Raw genomic sequence first — 15,885 nt, 5'->3', positions numbered from 1 at the left:
TCTTTTAGCGTGGAGGCTGCCAGATCCTGTGTGATCCTGATTGGTGCTCCTTGATATTTGAATTGTTTCTTTCTGGCTTCTTGTAAGATTTTTTCTTTTGCTTGGAAACTTTTGAATTTTGCAGTGATATTTCTGGGTGTTTTCCTTTCTTGATCGAATGCCGCAGGTGTTCTATGAATCCTTTCAATGTGTATATTGCCCTCTTGTTGTAGGACTTCAGGGCAATTTTGCTGAATTATTTCTGTTAGTATGGAGTCCAGGTTTCTATTAATTTCTGGTTTTTCTGGAAGACCAATTATTCTCAAATTGTCTCTTCTAGACCGGTTTTCTTGGTCTGTCACTCTCTCATTGAGATATTTCATGTTTCCTTCTATTTTTTCAGTCTTTTGACTTTGTTTTATTTGTTCTTGTTGTCTTGAGAGATTATTAGATTCTAACTGCTCAATTCTAGCCTTTAGAGACTGGTTTTCAGCTATGATCTTTTGGTTTTCTTTTTCAATCTGGTTCAATTTGCTTGTCCGTTCATTTGATTTCTGAGCCTCGCTTTCCAATTGCAAGATTTTACCTTTTAAACTGTTATTTTCTTGCCAGATCTCTTCCATCTTCCTCAGAATCTCAGTTTTGAACTCTTCCATAGTTTGTGAGGAGTTTTCCTCATTTGAGGAGGGTCCCGATGCTTGTTTGTTTTCCTCCTCTGTTTGCTTGGTTGTCTGGATTTTCTCTGTGTAAAAGTTGTCGAGTGTTAAAGACTTCTTTTTCTTGTTGTTATTCTTTCTCTTCTGAGCTTCCTGAGACTGGGTAGCCATCATTAGCCCAGCAGCTTCTCAGGTTTATCCTCACGCTCAGTGTCTGTCCGCGGTCTATTGGCTCCTGAGGTCTGAGTTCTGGTTTTTTCCCAAGGTCAAGCCCCCTGGTGGACCCCCTTGCTTGATCCTCTGCGCGAGGTTCCTTTACAAGTCTCAGGGTGCTGCTTCCACAGTCGTATACCCGTCCATGCTGGTTCCCCACTCAGGCTTTAGTTCCTGGCTGTGTCTGCCTCCACCCACGCCTCCGCAGTGCCTGCGCTCTCAGCCTGCGCTGAGCGCCCTGCGTCCACTCTCTGCTCCCACGCTCAGATTTCACGTGCGTTTTTTGGCTTATTGGGGTCCTAAATCTTGCTGCTCTCAGGAACAGGCCCCAGAGCTGCCAATGACTCGATGGGTGCCCCAAACTTGCTCTATTTCTTTTTAGCTGGCTTCGGCACTATAGATGTTGTGTGTGGAGGGGGTGGGGGTGGGGTGGTTGCTCAGCCCGGGATTTAGTGAGAGCTGTTTCACCCCTTTATAGCATGGAAATGCCTCAATTCCACGTACCTTCCACGCTGTGCCCTGTTGTGGGGTTCCTCCGTTCGTCTGGACTTGTTTTTATGTCCCCTGAGGAGTTTTGTGTGTTTCGGTCAGGAGAGGTTAAGAGCTGCTTCTTACTCTGCCGCCATCTTAACCTGGAAACCAAGTAAAAGGCTTTTAACTTCTAAAGAGAATATTTTATATTTGAACTGGCAGGTAATAAGGAGTCAATAAAGTTTGAGTAGTGACAGATTTTAGCATAATCCACTTTAGCATCTATGTAGAGAATGGATTTTAAGGGAGAAACTTGAGGCAGGGAGACATACTGGTAGGTTAATGCAGTAATCCAGGTATGCAGTGATTAGGACTTATGCCAGAGTGAGAACGGTATGAATCAAGAGATTGGAATGTATGGAAGAGATGTTATGATAGTAGAAATAAAAAGATTTAACTCTAAATTGGCTAGAGAGTAAAAGTTGATATGATTGAGAACTGAGAATGAAGTTGTGAACATTAGTGGAAGAGGGATGGTTGGTTTGCTCAATTTATACATATATATATATATGTGTGTGTGTGTGTGTGTGTGTGTGTGTATACACATATATTTATTTATATTTATGTATACATACACATATATACATATATTTATTTGTTTGTGTGTGCGTGTGTGTGTGTGTAGAGAAGATTAGAAGGGAAGAATGGAGTTAGGGAGATAATGAATTCATTTTGGACTGGTATAGTTTGAGATATCTATAGAATGTCTAGTTCAAGATTTCCAGATGACAGTTGGTGATGCAAAACTCAGGAGAGATTACAGCTTGACAAATATATCTTGGAATTATCTTCATAGGAATTATAATTGAAGCCATGGGAGCTAATGAGATCACCAACGTGATATAGTATAGAGGGAGAATAGATGGAGTCTAAGACAGACTTGGGGTGGCATTCATTCAAGGTCAGCAGATATAAACTGGTTGAAGATCCAGCAGTGGAGACTAAGGAGTCATCAGACAGGGAGAAGAAGAACCAGAAGAGAATAATGTCACAGAAACTTTAGAAATGAGAGAGTTATCAGGATAAGATGGTGATCAACAGTATCAAAGTCTGCAAAGACGTCAAAAAGTATAAGGATGAGAAAAGGCCATTAGATTCAGTAATTGAAATGATCACTGATAACTTTGGAGAGAAAAATTTTTCTTTGAATTATGAAGTTATGTATACACATGTATACCCATCCCTGGCAAATATTTGTGAATAAAGGTCAGAAGGGTACTAAATTGAGATCTTCCAATATAACCTGTACATTAAGAAAATGTAACCAAAATGATTAATATGACAGGGAGTTAAGTGTGAGTTTAGAGTGAGTAGAGACAGTGAGTACAGATGGCTTTCCCAAAAAGTTTAGCAGGGAAGATGAGATATAGGACACTAAGTCAGTGGGGTTAGTTGTATTGAATAAGGTGGTTTTTTTTGTTTGTCTTTTGTTTTTGTTAATAAAGATAAGAGAAGACATAAGGATTTCAGGGATAGCAGCAAGGGTACATGTAGAGTAGAAGGGTTTTCTTTGGCAAGGAGAAGGGCCATTTTTTTTATGAGACCTGGGAGGTAAAGATGTCTAAATGATTTGAAATATGGAGGGGAAAAGAGGGAGCTCTTAGAGTAATCACAATTTTTTTAGGAAAGAATAAAAGGAGAGGTCCTCACATGAGAAAGTCAGGGAAGAGGGTGCCTTCAGGGGCTTGAAAAATGAGAATATTTGGAAAAGTGGCTATTAATTGGGATAACAAATTGAACGGGGAATTATATGAGGACTTCCATGTTGTAGGGAAGGCAACAAATTTCTAATATACCTAGATAGATGAGTACGTGATTTTCTTCTCTTTTTCACTAATATGTGAGTAGAAATGAAAGACATAATTGTGGGAATAATTCAGGGTTAATGTTGGTATTGGAGATGCAATTGGTGATCAGACAGAGATCAAGGGATTCGAGGATTTAGAGTAGAGTAGAGTTGAACTGATTCACCAGGGATCAGGATAGGGAAGGGAGAACAGTTTTAAGTATTGTAGGGGGTAATGGCCTGGGAAAGAACCAAAATATTTCGAGATTAGGTTACAGTGAGAATGAAGAACAGCATTCTAGTCATAAAACATTGTGAAAGATTAAATGATAAAAGATTATGATTAGATAAAGGTATTTCTTCATAGTTCATGAACTTTGAAAATGAAATAATTATAAGTTATGGCAAGCTCTATGTGTAGAATGGTCATGAGAATTGAATAGATTGAGGAACTGGTAATTTGGTATATTTGAGGCAATATACCTATTGTATTAATACATATCAGTATGTTGAAGATCTCTATTATTAAGGGCAGCAGTTCTGGTGGATAAGAAGACAGGTGAGCTAGCCACTAAACTCATTAAGGAAGGAAGGAGACAATCTATATTGCAGGAGGTTGGGGGTGTGGAGGAGGAGGTGGTAGAGGGCAGGGGATGGAGGGGGGGGGGGAAGGGAGAGAGAGATATTGTGGTTACAGGACTGTAACATTCAACTTTAGGAATAAAATTGTCATATTAATCATTTTGGTTACATTTTCTTAATGTACAGGTTATATTGGCGATCTCAATTTAGTACCCTTCTGACCTTTATTCACAAATATTTGCCAGGGATGTGTATACATGTACAAACATAAACCATACTTTTCTCTTGGTATATACTTTTTTTTGTATTGTATATGTATACATTTTATGTATATATAGTAAGAAAACTTTTATGGTTAGAAATGTGTTTTCCTTTGTTTTATATTCATCTTTGTACCCTTTTATGTGCATATAAAAAGTTATAAACAACATGTAAAAGTTGCATATTTGTTTGTTTTTTTTAAAGAATGTGGCCCTCTTTGTAGATACACAAACCAGTACATGATATTTATTTTTCATCCAAGATTAGCTTATATCATATTGGTTCTGTAGTGTGTTTTATCAAAAATAATTTCTAAAATTTTTTGGTTTTATGTCATCTACATTTAACTAAATCCTTTCCTCTCCCTTCCTCCTCAGAAAACATATGTGGGTTTTTACATTTTTTATTTTTAAAATATTTTTCCATGTTGACATATTTCATTTTCTTTCCCTCCCCTTTGTCCTCCCAGATCCAATAAGCTTTTCCACTGGGTTATATAAATGTTATCATTTATACCTACTTCCATATTATTCATTTTACAATAGAGCAGTTTTTTTTAAACAAAAACCCCAAATTATATATCCTTATTAATAGATGATAAGTCATTTGTTTTTCTACTCCCACAGTTTTTTTTTTTCTCTTGATTTAGATAGCATTCTTTCTTATAAGTCCCTTGGTATTGTCTTGTATTAGCAAAGTCCATTACATTGTATTGTTCCACAGTGTTTCACTTTCTGTATATAATGTTCTTTTGGTTCTGCTCATTTCACTCTGCATCAGTTCTTAGAGGTCTTTCCAGTTCATATAGAAATCATCATTCTTTACCACACAATAGTATTCCATCACCATCATATACCACAATTTGTTCAACCATTCCCTAATTGAGAAACACCTCCTCATTTTCCAATTTTTTTGCCACCACAAAGAGTGGAGCTATGAATATTTTTGTACAAACATTTTTCCTTATTATTTCTTTAGGGTACAAACGTAATAGTGGTATTGCTGGATCAAAGGGTATGCATTCTTTTAAAACCCTTTGGGCACAGTTTCAAATTGCTTTCCAGAATGTTTGCAACAATTCACAACTCCACCAGCAATGCATTAGTGTCCTAATTTTGCCACAATCCCTCCAACATTTATTATTTTCCTTTACTGTCATAATCTGCTAGGTGTGAGGTGGTACCTCAGAGTTGTTTTGATTTACATTTCTCTAATTATGGGAGCTATAGAGAGCTTTTTCATGTGTTTATTAATAGTTTTGATTTCTTTATCTGAAAACTGCCCTCTCATTTCCCTTGGCCATTTGTCAGTTGGGGAATGGCTTGATTTATTTTGTACAATTGACTTAGCTCCTTATAAATTTGAGAAATTAGACCTTTGTGAGAAGTTTTGTTAAAAAATTTTTCCCCCAATTTTTTGCTTCCCTTCTAATTTTGGTTGCATTGGTTTTGTTTGTATAAAAATGTTTTATTTTTTTATTTTTAAATTTTTTCTTAAATCCTTAACTTCTGTGTATTGGCTCCTTGGTGGAAGAGTGGTAAGGGTGGGCAGTGGGGGTCAAGTGACTTGCCCAGGGTCACACAGCTGGGAAGTGTCTGAGGCCAGATTTGAACCTAAGACCTCCCATCTCTAGACCTGACTCATTCAATCCACTGAGCTACCCAGCTGCCCCCCACAAAACCTTTTTAATTTAATGTAATCAAAATTTTTCAGTTTACTTTTTGTAATGTTCTCTCTCTTGCTTGGTCTTAAATTCTTTCCTTTCTCATAGACCTGACAGGCATACTATATTCACCTAATGTACTTATAATTTCCCTCTTGATATTTAAGTCATTTACCCATTCTGAATTTATCTTGGTATAGGGTCTAAGATGTTGATCTAAATCTAATCTCTCCCATACTATTTTCCAATTTTCCCAGCAGTTTTTACTAGATAGTGTGTTCTTGTCCCAAAAGCTGGGACCTTTGGGTTTATCATACACTATCTTGCTGAGGTCATTTACCCCAAGTCTGTTCCATTGATTCTAACTTCTGTCTCTTAGCCAGTACCATATTATTTGGATGATCACTACTTCCATTGTATAGTTTTAAGATCTGCTAGGCCCCCATCCTTCACATTATTTTTTATTATTTCCCTTGATATTCTTCATCTTTTGTTCTTCCAGGTGAACTTTGTTATAATTTTTTCTGATTCAATAAAAAAGTTTCTTGATAGTTTGATAAGATGTGGCACTGAATAAATAAATTAGTTTGAGAAGGATTGTCATTTTTATCATATTTGCTCATTCTACCCATGAGCAATTAATGTTTTTTTCAGTTATTTAGATCTAGTTTTAATTGTGTAGAAAGTGTTTTGTAGTTGCGTTCATGTAATTCCTGTGTTTGTCTTGGCAAATAGAATCCTAAATATATTATATTTGTAGGGTGATTTTAAATGGATTTTCTTTTTCTAACTCTTGTTGCTGAGTTGGGTTGGAAACATAGAAATGCTGATCATTTATGTGTGTTTACTTTTGTAAGAGGGAAAATTTAGGTATTTATAGATATATATTAAAAATATGTGGCCGCCAGGAATCAACAATTTAGGTTGATTCCGTAATTAAATCAGACCCAAGTCAGCATCGGGTTGAAGAGTTTATTTACAATCGGTAGGTAAAAGTAGGAATAAAGAGAAAAGTAGAGGCTAGTCCAGGCCAAAGGCCTGGACTGAGAGAGAAGAAGGTTATAAAGCTTAATAATGAAGCTGTAAGCCACAGGGCCCAACAGCCAGATAGGCAGAGTTTAGAATTGGCCCAGCTAGGCCAAGGAAGTCAGCCTAACTTACCCACATGACAATATAGAGCGTAATCTGTCTGTGGTCTCAGGAGATGCTTCTTCTTCCAGTTCGAGAGGGCAACTGCCCCACAGGAAGTTCACTAACTTACTTAAAGAGATAGTGTCTTTCATCACTTCCTGTGGTCCACCTCTAATTCAAATGGACAAATGGCAGTTTCTACATTGATTTGGACTGCCCAAAGGGCAGTCCCTTATTCTTGATTTGTTGTTACTTATTGTCCCGTGTGGGTAACTGGTCTCCCCTCCCCACTAAGGGAGGTGAGAGTGACATCATTTAGCACGCCTGGGTTGAGTAGATTTTTGACTATTAATGGGATCAAGCTAATTCTATTTACACACTTTGTATCCTGCACCTTTACTAAAGTTGTTCATTATTTCCACTAGCTTTTTAGTTGATTCTCGAGGATTCTTTAAGTATAATCATATCATCTGCAAAGAGTGATAGTTTAGTCTCCTCATTGCCTACCTTAATCCCTTCAATTTCTTTTCTTCTCTAATTTTACCACTAGCATTTCTATTACAATGTTAAATCATAGAGGTGATAATGGGCATCCTTTCTTCACTTCTGATCTTATTGGGAAGGCTTCTAACTTATTCCCATTGCAGATAAAACTTGCTGATGATTTAAAATATATACTGTTTATTATTTTTAGGAAAGGCCCATCTCTTTCTATACTTTCTAGTGTTTTCAAAAGGAATGGGTGTTATTTTGTCAAAGGCTTTTTCTGCATCTATTGAGATAATCATGTGATTTCTATTGGTTGTTGATATGGTCAATTATATGGATGGTTTTCCTAATGTTAAACCATTCTTACATTCCTGGTATAAATCCCACCTGATCATAGTGAATAATCCTCGTGATAACTTGCTGGAGTCTTTTTGCTGGTATTCTATTTAAGATTTTTGCATCTATGTTCATTAAAGAGATTGGTCTGTAGTTTTCTTTCTCTGTTTTTGGTGTGCCTGACTTTGGAATCAGTACCATGTTTGTGTCATAAAAGGAATTTGGTAAAACTTCTTTGCTTATTTTGTCAAATAGTTTGTATAGTATTGGGATTAGTTGTTATTTAAATGTTTGATAGAATTCACTTGTGAATCCATCTGGCCCTAGTGATTTTTTTCTTAGGGAGTTCCTTGATTCTTTTTAATTTAATGTAATCAAAATTATTCAGTTTACCTTTTGTAATATTCTCTATCTCTTTCTTGGTCTTAAATTATTTCCTTTCCCATAGATCTGACAGGTTTACTATTCTGTGTTCACCTAATTTACTTATAATTTCCCTCTTTGTACTTAATTCATTTACCCATTCTGACTTTATCTTGGTATTATAGGGTGTGAAATGCTGATCTAAAGCTAATCTCTCCCATACTCTTTTTCCATTTTCCCAGCAGTTTTTGTCAAATAGCAGTTTCTTGACCCAAACCTGGGATTAAACATTTGTGTTTTTAATGAGATTTTTTTAAATTGGCATCCTTGAGGATTGAAATTTTATTTTTACTTTTCCAGGTTTTTTCCCATGTACTGAACACCTATTCACAAAAGGCATACATAAAGGATTGTGAATTTGCTAATATGTATGCCAAAAGGAATGTTAGTAAATGTTTTTATTGTTGCTGATTTTCTTTAATTAGCACGACATAGAATTGGATGAGTGTCGTTAATCTAATAATTTAGAGGGAAACTAGTAAAATTTTGTAAATTTATGAATATATTAAATGAAATATTTTTTCCAAATTTCTTGTGTTGTAATTAGAGTTAGGGGAGGTTATGAGATTTTTATCAAGGGTTTCAAAAATATAAAAGTAAATTTTTTGCAGATTTAGAAGAAAAATGATGGGAGGGGATGTGATCATAATTTGTTCATGTAAATAGGAACAAATCCCAAGAATATTGATTCTGATATTTAATACAGCTGGTATTCCATTTCTTAAGGAAGACATTCCTATACCACAGTGTGAAGAAGAGAATTTTAATTAATCTTTAGATTATAACTGACAAATTTAATCATAGGAGAAACTTTTTTAAAACTCCAAATTAATTTATAAGTAGAATTAAAAGTGATATTTTTGCCTCATAAAGGGAATGCTGGCACTAGGAGTCAGAAGGCCTGGATTGGTTCTAATCCTGGCTCTGACATTTAATATGTGACTGGAAGTGAGTCATTTAATTTCCCGAGATTTGTTCATATTCTTCTTGAATGTGTTTCCACATCTCTAAAATAGGGATAATACTTTTTCCCTTACTAGATTTTATAGTCATAGCAAGTTTTTAAGTCATAACTTGCTATGTAAACTGTTATTTTTTATTTTGCAAATTAATATTATAAATATCTAAATTGTGCAGTTGGAGAAATTAATTCAGTTTTTCTTTTTAAAGAGTATGTTGTGATTATAACCTGTCATTTAATTCCCGTTAATATCCCAGGCAAGTAAAATTTACTCCTGTGGCTTTGGCTTCTTTATCTATAAAATTAAGTTAAGGAATTGTTGGAGTATGATATGAACTCTTAGGTCCTTCAAGCATTTTGCTAGTCTGTGAAATTGTTTTCCTGTACTCAAAACTTTTCATTTTGTTTCATAAAATATCTTCTTTATCTTTAATGTGAATTGAAATACTAATATCTTTTTAAAAAAAACCCACACATATCTTATCCTGCTGGGAACAAACACTAAACATGGAAATTTGGCCTTTTTCATTCTGCTATACAAAGATGGCGGTTAGAGGTCCCTTCAGTGATTGGAAGTAATTTGTATTTTCTTTATTTCTTGGGAGTAGCAAGCTTAGTTGTAAGAGAATTTGGCTAGAGAATTGATTACCTTCTATATATTACTTTCCAGAGAAGTGACCAATTATAAAGAAAAAAATTTGTTTTCATTTGAAATAACTATTCTGAGATGTTTTTAGGACAGATGTTCCTTGAACTTACTGATTTTTCAAACTTTGTTGCTATGAATAGTGTTAATTCAGTTATTTGTTTTTACTGCAACATCATTGTAACTGCTGTAATAAAAGTTATTGTTCCTTCTTTACATGAAAAATTTAAATCCAAAATATTGTTTTTATGTGTCCACTGATTTTTTTCCTTACAGCCTTGCCAATATCTGCCATGCTGAAATGTTTTAATTTGAAGTTTTCTTCCTTTGTACCTTTTAGTTTTCTCTGTTGCTGCTTTTTCTGTGACACTAGCCTTTCATTATAGTCACTCTTCTTTATTCCCTCCCACTTCTTTCTTTTCCTTTTTTAAAGCCATGAGAAGCCGATCCATTGGTGAATGTGCTCTGCCATCGGCCTATATACGCAGTGCTAAAAGTGCTCCTGTTCTGATCCATACTTCCAAACCCTTCTTGCCTGATATTGTTCTCACTCCCCTTTCTGATGAGCTTTCAGGTAGTGCTACCTCTGCTAATTTCTGCATTCCCCTTATCACTTTTTAATTCTTCTGCTTTCAAATTTTGCTTAATCAGTAAACTCTTTAAGGTTAATTATTAAGGGGGAGGTATGGGAAGTTGAATAAAGTAATGAAAATAAATATTTTAACTTACATGAACTCTTGTACTGTCTTTGTAGTTTATTCGGAAGTGTTAAGTTAGTGCTGTGCCAATATCTAAATTTTGGTTGTAAATTTTCAAACTTGAATTTGTCCTTGTGTTTTTTCCCACATGGTTAAGGCCTGACATTTATATAGAAAAGCAATCATAAGGAGAACCTTAATTTTTAATTTTCTGCCTATTTAATGAATATGAATATTACTCAGAAAATCAGAGACCAAAAGTATTATACCACTATGCCAAAAAAGCTTTTTTTTTTGTTTTTTCAAAAAAGCTTTTTAAAGTAACCTGTAATATGAATAGTCAGCTCTTACTTTCAACGCTGAAATAAAATAGCAATACAAATGATCCCCAAGAATAGATCACAAAAAATGATTAAGGTTCATTAATGTTTTGTACTTTGGTAATAATGATGGTGCTGCAATTAGCTTGATTTTAAACAAAACATTGAAATTACATAGACCCAAGAGCTAAAACATTTCCAGTGTTCTAATCCTAAATCCTTTTCAACTCCTTCATGTTTCTCACTTCTTGCCTAAGATACGTAGTTTTATCATTTAGTACAGTTATGCACACATTCTTAAAGCACAACATATTTATCTCTTCGTTTTCAGCTTGTTTCTGGATTATACCTTACCTGGGGTGAGCAAGAGATTGAGTGGTATTTTTTTAAGTGTTTTTTACAAAACTATGGATTTCTAAGTGTAGATTGGGAACTTCATCCCTTCTTTCTTCTACCTCCTGACGAAATACTTAACAGTAGTATTCAGTTTATATGACAATTTATAAATAATTAGGTTTTGCTTTTAAATCCTTTTTCTAATATAATTTAACCCACATTAATGTGATTGAAGACTTTGTAAAACCTCAAGATAATTGTGGAAGGTATTTAAGAGTTTAAAATTTATTTAAATAGGAAGAAGCACTCATTTGCTCTTTGGGAATATAATACAAGATAGAAATTTATTATTTATGGAGGCTTTGCCTATAATTTGTGAAACAGCAAACCATGTTCTAAATTGCTCTGTATGTAATATGTGCTTATATTGCATACCTCAGGATTCCCTGGTTGGAAAAAGATTGTTATAATATTTTCATGATATTTTAAAAGTTTTCTTATGGCTCCTATTGCCTGGAAGTAACTTATAAAGTAAAGTGAGTATATTATATGCGCTATAATTTAATTCTCCCCCTTGATGATTTGATTAGAGTTTTTATTCTTAGCATCTGATGAAAAATTTAAAGATTTTTAGCTTAAAAAATGCATTCAAATGTAAATAAAGTTCATTTTTATATATGTTAACAATTATCTCAGTTCTAGAAGAGGAAACAAGAGAAGAATCATTTGAAAACAGTAGCCTTGGGAACTAAAACCATATTTTCCTCTTCTGAAGAATTGCTTACAGGAATCAAGTGGTCAGTTTAATGGGATAATTTATAAAATTGGAGAGGAGAGTTCTCATTCCATCTAGGGATAAGTGTGATTCTTATGATCAAAATTTGCCTTGGTTATTATATTAGTTAATACTTTGAGTCTATGCAAAATCTGTTTTTCATTTGAAATATAGAATAAAGGAAGCAAAGCAAAGTGAAAAGTTATATATAAAAAGAATTAACTTTATAGAGATATTATTTTTAATTTTTTGTCCTTTATTTTTCAGTAAGGTAATATTTTCTAGTCATATTTGGCTAAATTTTATGTGTTTTAGTAGGTTAATTCCCAGAGAGTTTAGGTAATTTGTATTTATTTGTATTGTTTTTGTAGTTATTTTGAATAAAATTTATCATCATTTTTGCTTTTATATTTTAGGATTAGTATCCCCCACCCCCAATACTCTAGTTAGCTCTATAGAGATAAAATCAGATGGTCAAAGGATAAAAGCTAATTTTCATGTCTGCATAATGAAAATATGGAGATTATATCATAGTATTAACAAGCATTTATATAACACTTTGAGTTCTGCATAATACATTACATTTATTATTTCATCTGATTCTCATGCCTCTACTAGGTTATTATCATCCTCATTTTATAGATGGGGAAACATAAAACAGAGAGGGTAAGTTATATAGCTAGGCCATACTACTACATACTACATACTACATCCATATATACCACTGTGTCCGAAGTAGGATTCAGACTCGTCTTCCTAAGCCTACTATAGAATCTAGCAACCTATATGAGGGAAGAAGAAAAGAAATGATAAAAGAGAAATTCCAAATATGTAAGTAACTATTACCATGTAAATATATAATGTTATATAAAGAAAAACTGTGAAACACCTTTTACAGAAATGAATTTTTACTTAAATAAAGGAGAGGTAATCACTGCCTGTTGTTGTGCTATGCTGTTACAATAAAAAGGGACATTATAATCTACATTAATTTATAGATTTGGAGCTTTGCCAATAAATTCCCAAGGGAACAATTCTTAAAACTAGAGGGTAAAAAATGACAAATCATAGAAGTGCAGAAGAATCTCAGTCTTTTAGGAAAATGAGAAAAAGAGGGAATAAAGGAGCTACACAGTATCCCCAAAACTCAAATATTATACAGAGATGAATATCAAAACTTCCTAGTACTATATACAAAATAGAAAAAAAGATGAATGAAAAATACTTGGACAAACTACAAATCAAAGCAGTATAAAACAGCCACATGTTTGATAAATCTGTACTTTTTTTACAAGAATTTCTTGAAAAACTCAAGTGTGGAGAAACTTAGATTTAGATTAGTTTCTTATACCATATGATACAATGATATCTGACACATATGAATAAAATTTGTAAAAGAACAATATGAGGTAATTTTCAGGACCATGACATGAGAAAGAATTCTTAATCATAAAAAGAATAAATTAGAGCACAAAAGATAAAATTGCCAACCTTAAACATAGAATTTAAAAGCTTTTTCATATCAGGAAAACTAATGAAGGCAGAATTACAAGAGAAATTGAATAGTGGAAAAATGTTTTCATTAAAAAAAACTGGTAAAAGTGTGGTTAATTTTTCTATCAAGTATTTATTAACTTCCTGCTCTGTGCCAGATCATCTCTACATAGGAATAAATGTAATAAAGAGAGCCATTCCTCAATAGATAATTTGTCAAAAGATATGAATAACCAGTGAAAAAAAGAATTGTATTATGAATGAAAACATGTTCAAAAACACTATTATTAAAAAAAATGGAAATTACACAACTCTAGTTTTCCTTTACCATGAAAAAATTGGTTAAGATAACAAAATATAGAAACAGTTTGTGTTAAAATCTATCGGAATTCAAGGCACAGAGCTGTGAAGTGATCCAGAATTATGCAAGAAAAGAGGCTAAACTGTTTTTGACCTATCTATCATATTCCTAAAGATATAGTCCAAGTTAGAGACAGAAACAAAAGTCTAGCATACCAAATATCTTAATACAGTTATAAACTCATTGTTTATGTGCTTGTTGACTGACCTGACTATTAGAAAAAAAAAATATTTTAAGGGGTTAAATGTAAACTACAAAGGAACTAAGTAATAGCTTAAAACTGCACCAAGAATTTTGGGACACCCTATATATTAACACCAATAGCATTCTTTAATAAAGAATTGGGAAGAAAATAGGTATCATTAATTGTGGAATGACTGGGGAAGAAAACTTTTGATATATGAATGCAATAGGATATTATTGTATAATAAATGACATGAGAAATTCAGAGAAATAGATTTCTATGAACTGATGCATTGAGAAGTAAGCAGAATTAAGAGAACAATATATGCAGGCTTAGTGATGGGAGGTCCTAGGTTCAAATATGACTTTTGATACTTCTTAGCTGTGTACCCTCAGCAAGTCATTTAACCCCATTGCCTAACCTTTATCATTCTTCTGCCTTCGAGCCAATAAACAGAATTGATTCCAAGATAGAGAATAAGGGTTTAAAAAGAGAGAGAATAATATATGTAATGACTACAGCAGTATAGATGGAAACAGAAAGACTGAAATGTATCTCTTCCTTCCATTAATACATGTGAGGGCCCACTATGACAGAATGTTATCTACATTCTCAGAAAAGGCTGATGTTTTTGCTTAATTGTTTTTCATTGTCAAAAGGAAGGGTTAATTCTGAAGGGAAGAAGGATGGAAAATGACTGTGATATAAAGATAAAAATCAATAAATGTATTTTTTTAAAATAGGGCATATCACAAATACTTATTTTCCACATATGAACATATTTTATAACTGATCTTTAATAGAATGAGGTTGAGTGTTCCCTAAGAAAGGAAGAGGATTCAGGAATATTCACTTTGTTTTCAAAAGCACAAAACTTTATTCCAACTCTATTCTGCAAGTGCTTTATCAAAACAATGAGCACATTACTGGATGTCCTTAGTTTCTTAGCCATTCTTGGTAAATATTAGTTGGAAGTAGGAATCTTAAGTTTTTCTGAACATCTTGCTTGGATTACTATTGTTCAGAATTGAGATTCCTTTTCCTTTTATTACACAAATTATCTGTACAAAATAACTTGATAGAATATACTTTTTCAAAGTGCTCTAGTCTTTTTTTTTTATCCCTTTGGATCTTGGTTAAATGCTTGCATTCATTACTAGGGGTGTGATGCACTTCTAACATTGCTCATTGAATCACTATTTGAATATATTCCCTTCAAGCTTTTACCAAACTTAGGATGCAGTTCAAGGAGATTCACACTGAATGAATGTCAGATAATTTATTCTACAATGAATAGGGTATAGAAGGCTGTTAAAAGTGATTTAACCTCTTTATTGCCAAATAATATTTAACTTTTGTAGCTAAATTATGGAAGAAAATTCCTTTAGATGTCAGACTATAAAAGATTTAAGAACTAGTTCCCTCTTAGTTTACATTTGCCCAGTTTTTCTTAATTTTTCTAATATCCAAGTCAACAAGCATTAAGTGTTTACTATGTACCAGATATTGTGCACTGGCTTAGGATACAAAGAAAGACAAAAACAGTCTATGCTCTCAAGAAGCTCATACTTTATTTGGAGAGAATGTACAAACCACTATGTACATCTAAGAGATATACACTGGATCTCAGAGGGAAGACACTAAACAATGGAGATGGGGTAGCAAAAGCCTCTTTCAGAAAGTGGGATTTATCTTGAGTGTTAAAGATAGTGAAAGAAGTGAAGAGAGCAAACATTCCAGGCATGAGGACAGCTAGTGAAAATGCATGGGATCAGGAAATGGAGTGTTCTTTGGGAGAACAAGAAAATTAGTATTGTTTTGTGGAGTGGGAATAAAGTGGAGGAAAACTGGAAGGTTTAGAAAGGATCAGGTTCTAATAGCCTGGAGAAGCCAAACATAAGATTTTATATTTGATCCTAAAAGTAATAGGGAGCCACTGGAGTTTGAGTAGGAATGGGGGTTCTTGACAGAATAATGTCCTAAATCTTAAAATTATAACAACACTTTGAAATGTGTAGTTTTAAGATTTCTCAGCTAGTCTGACATTGCTGTATTTCCCT

At 33.6% G+C, this 15,885-nt stretch overlaps 1 protein-coding gene across 5 annotated transcripts in view; it reads left to right on the top strand.

Moving 5' to 3' along the window:
• Nucleotides 1–15,885, top strand: part of RALGAPA1 (Ral GTPase activating protein catalytic subunit alpha 1) — a 314,150-nt gene that overhangs the window by 118,136 nt on the left and 180,129 nt on the right. For 3 of the 5 annotated variants that reach the window (XM_044664766.1, XM_044664767.1, XM_044664765.1), the window contains exon 17: nucleotides 10,091–10,231. The exons of the other annotated variants lie outside the window; for them this stretch is intronic. In XM_044664766.1, coding sequence (XP_044520701.1) covers nucleotides 10,091–10,231 — 141 coding nt within the window. The remainder of the gene's footprint in view (nucleotides 1–10,090; nucleotides 10,232–15,885) is intronic. 5 annotated transcript variants of the gene reach the window in all.

This window comes from Gracilinanus agilis, chromosome 2 (assembly GCF_016433145.1).
Source record: "Gracilinanus agilis isolate LMUSP501 chromosome 2, AgileGrace, whole genome shotgun sequence".
NCBI lineage: Eukaryota > Metazoa > Chordata > Mammalia > Didelphimorphia > Didelphidae > Gracilinanus > Gracilinanus agilis.
The sequence above is the reverse complement of the archived record's forward strand: the minus strand, read 5'-3'. Positions and strand labels throughout refer to the sequence as shown.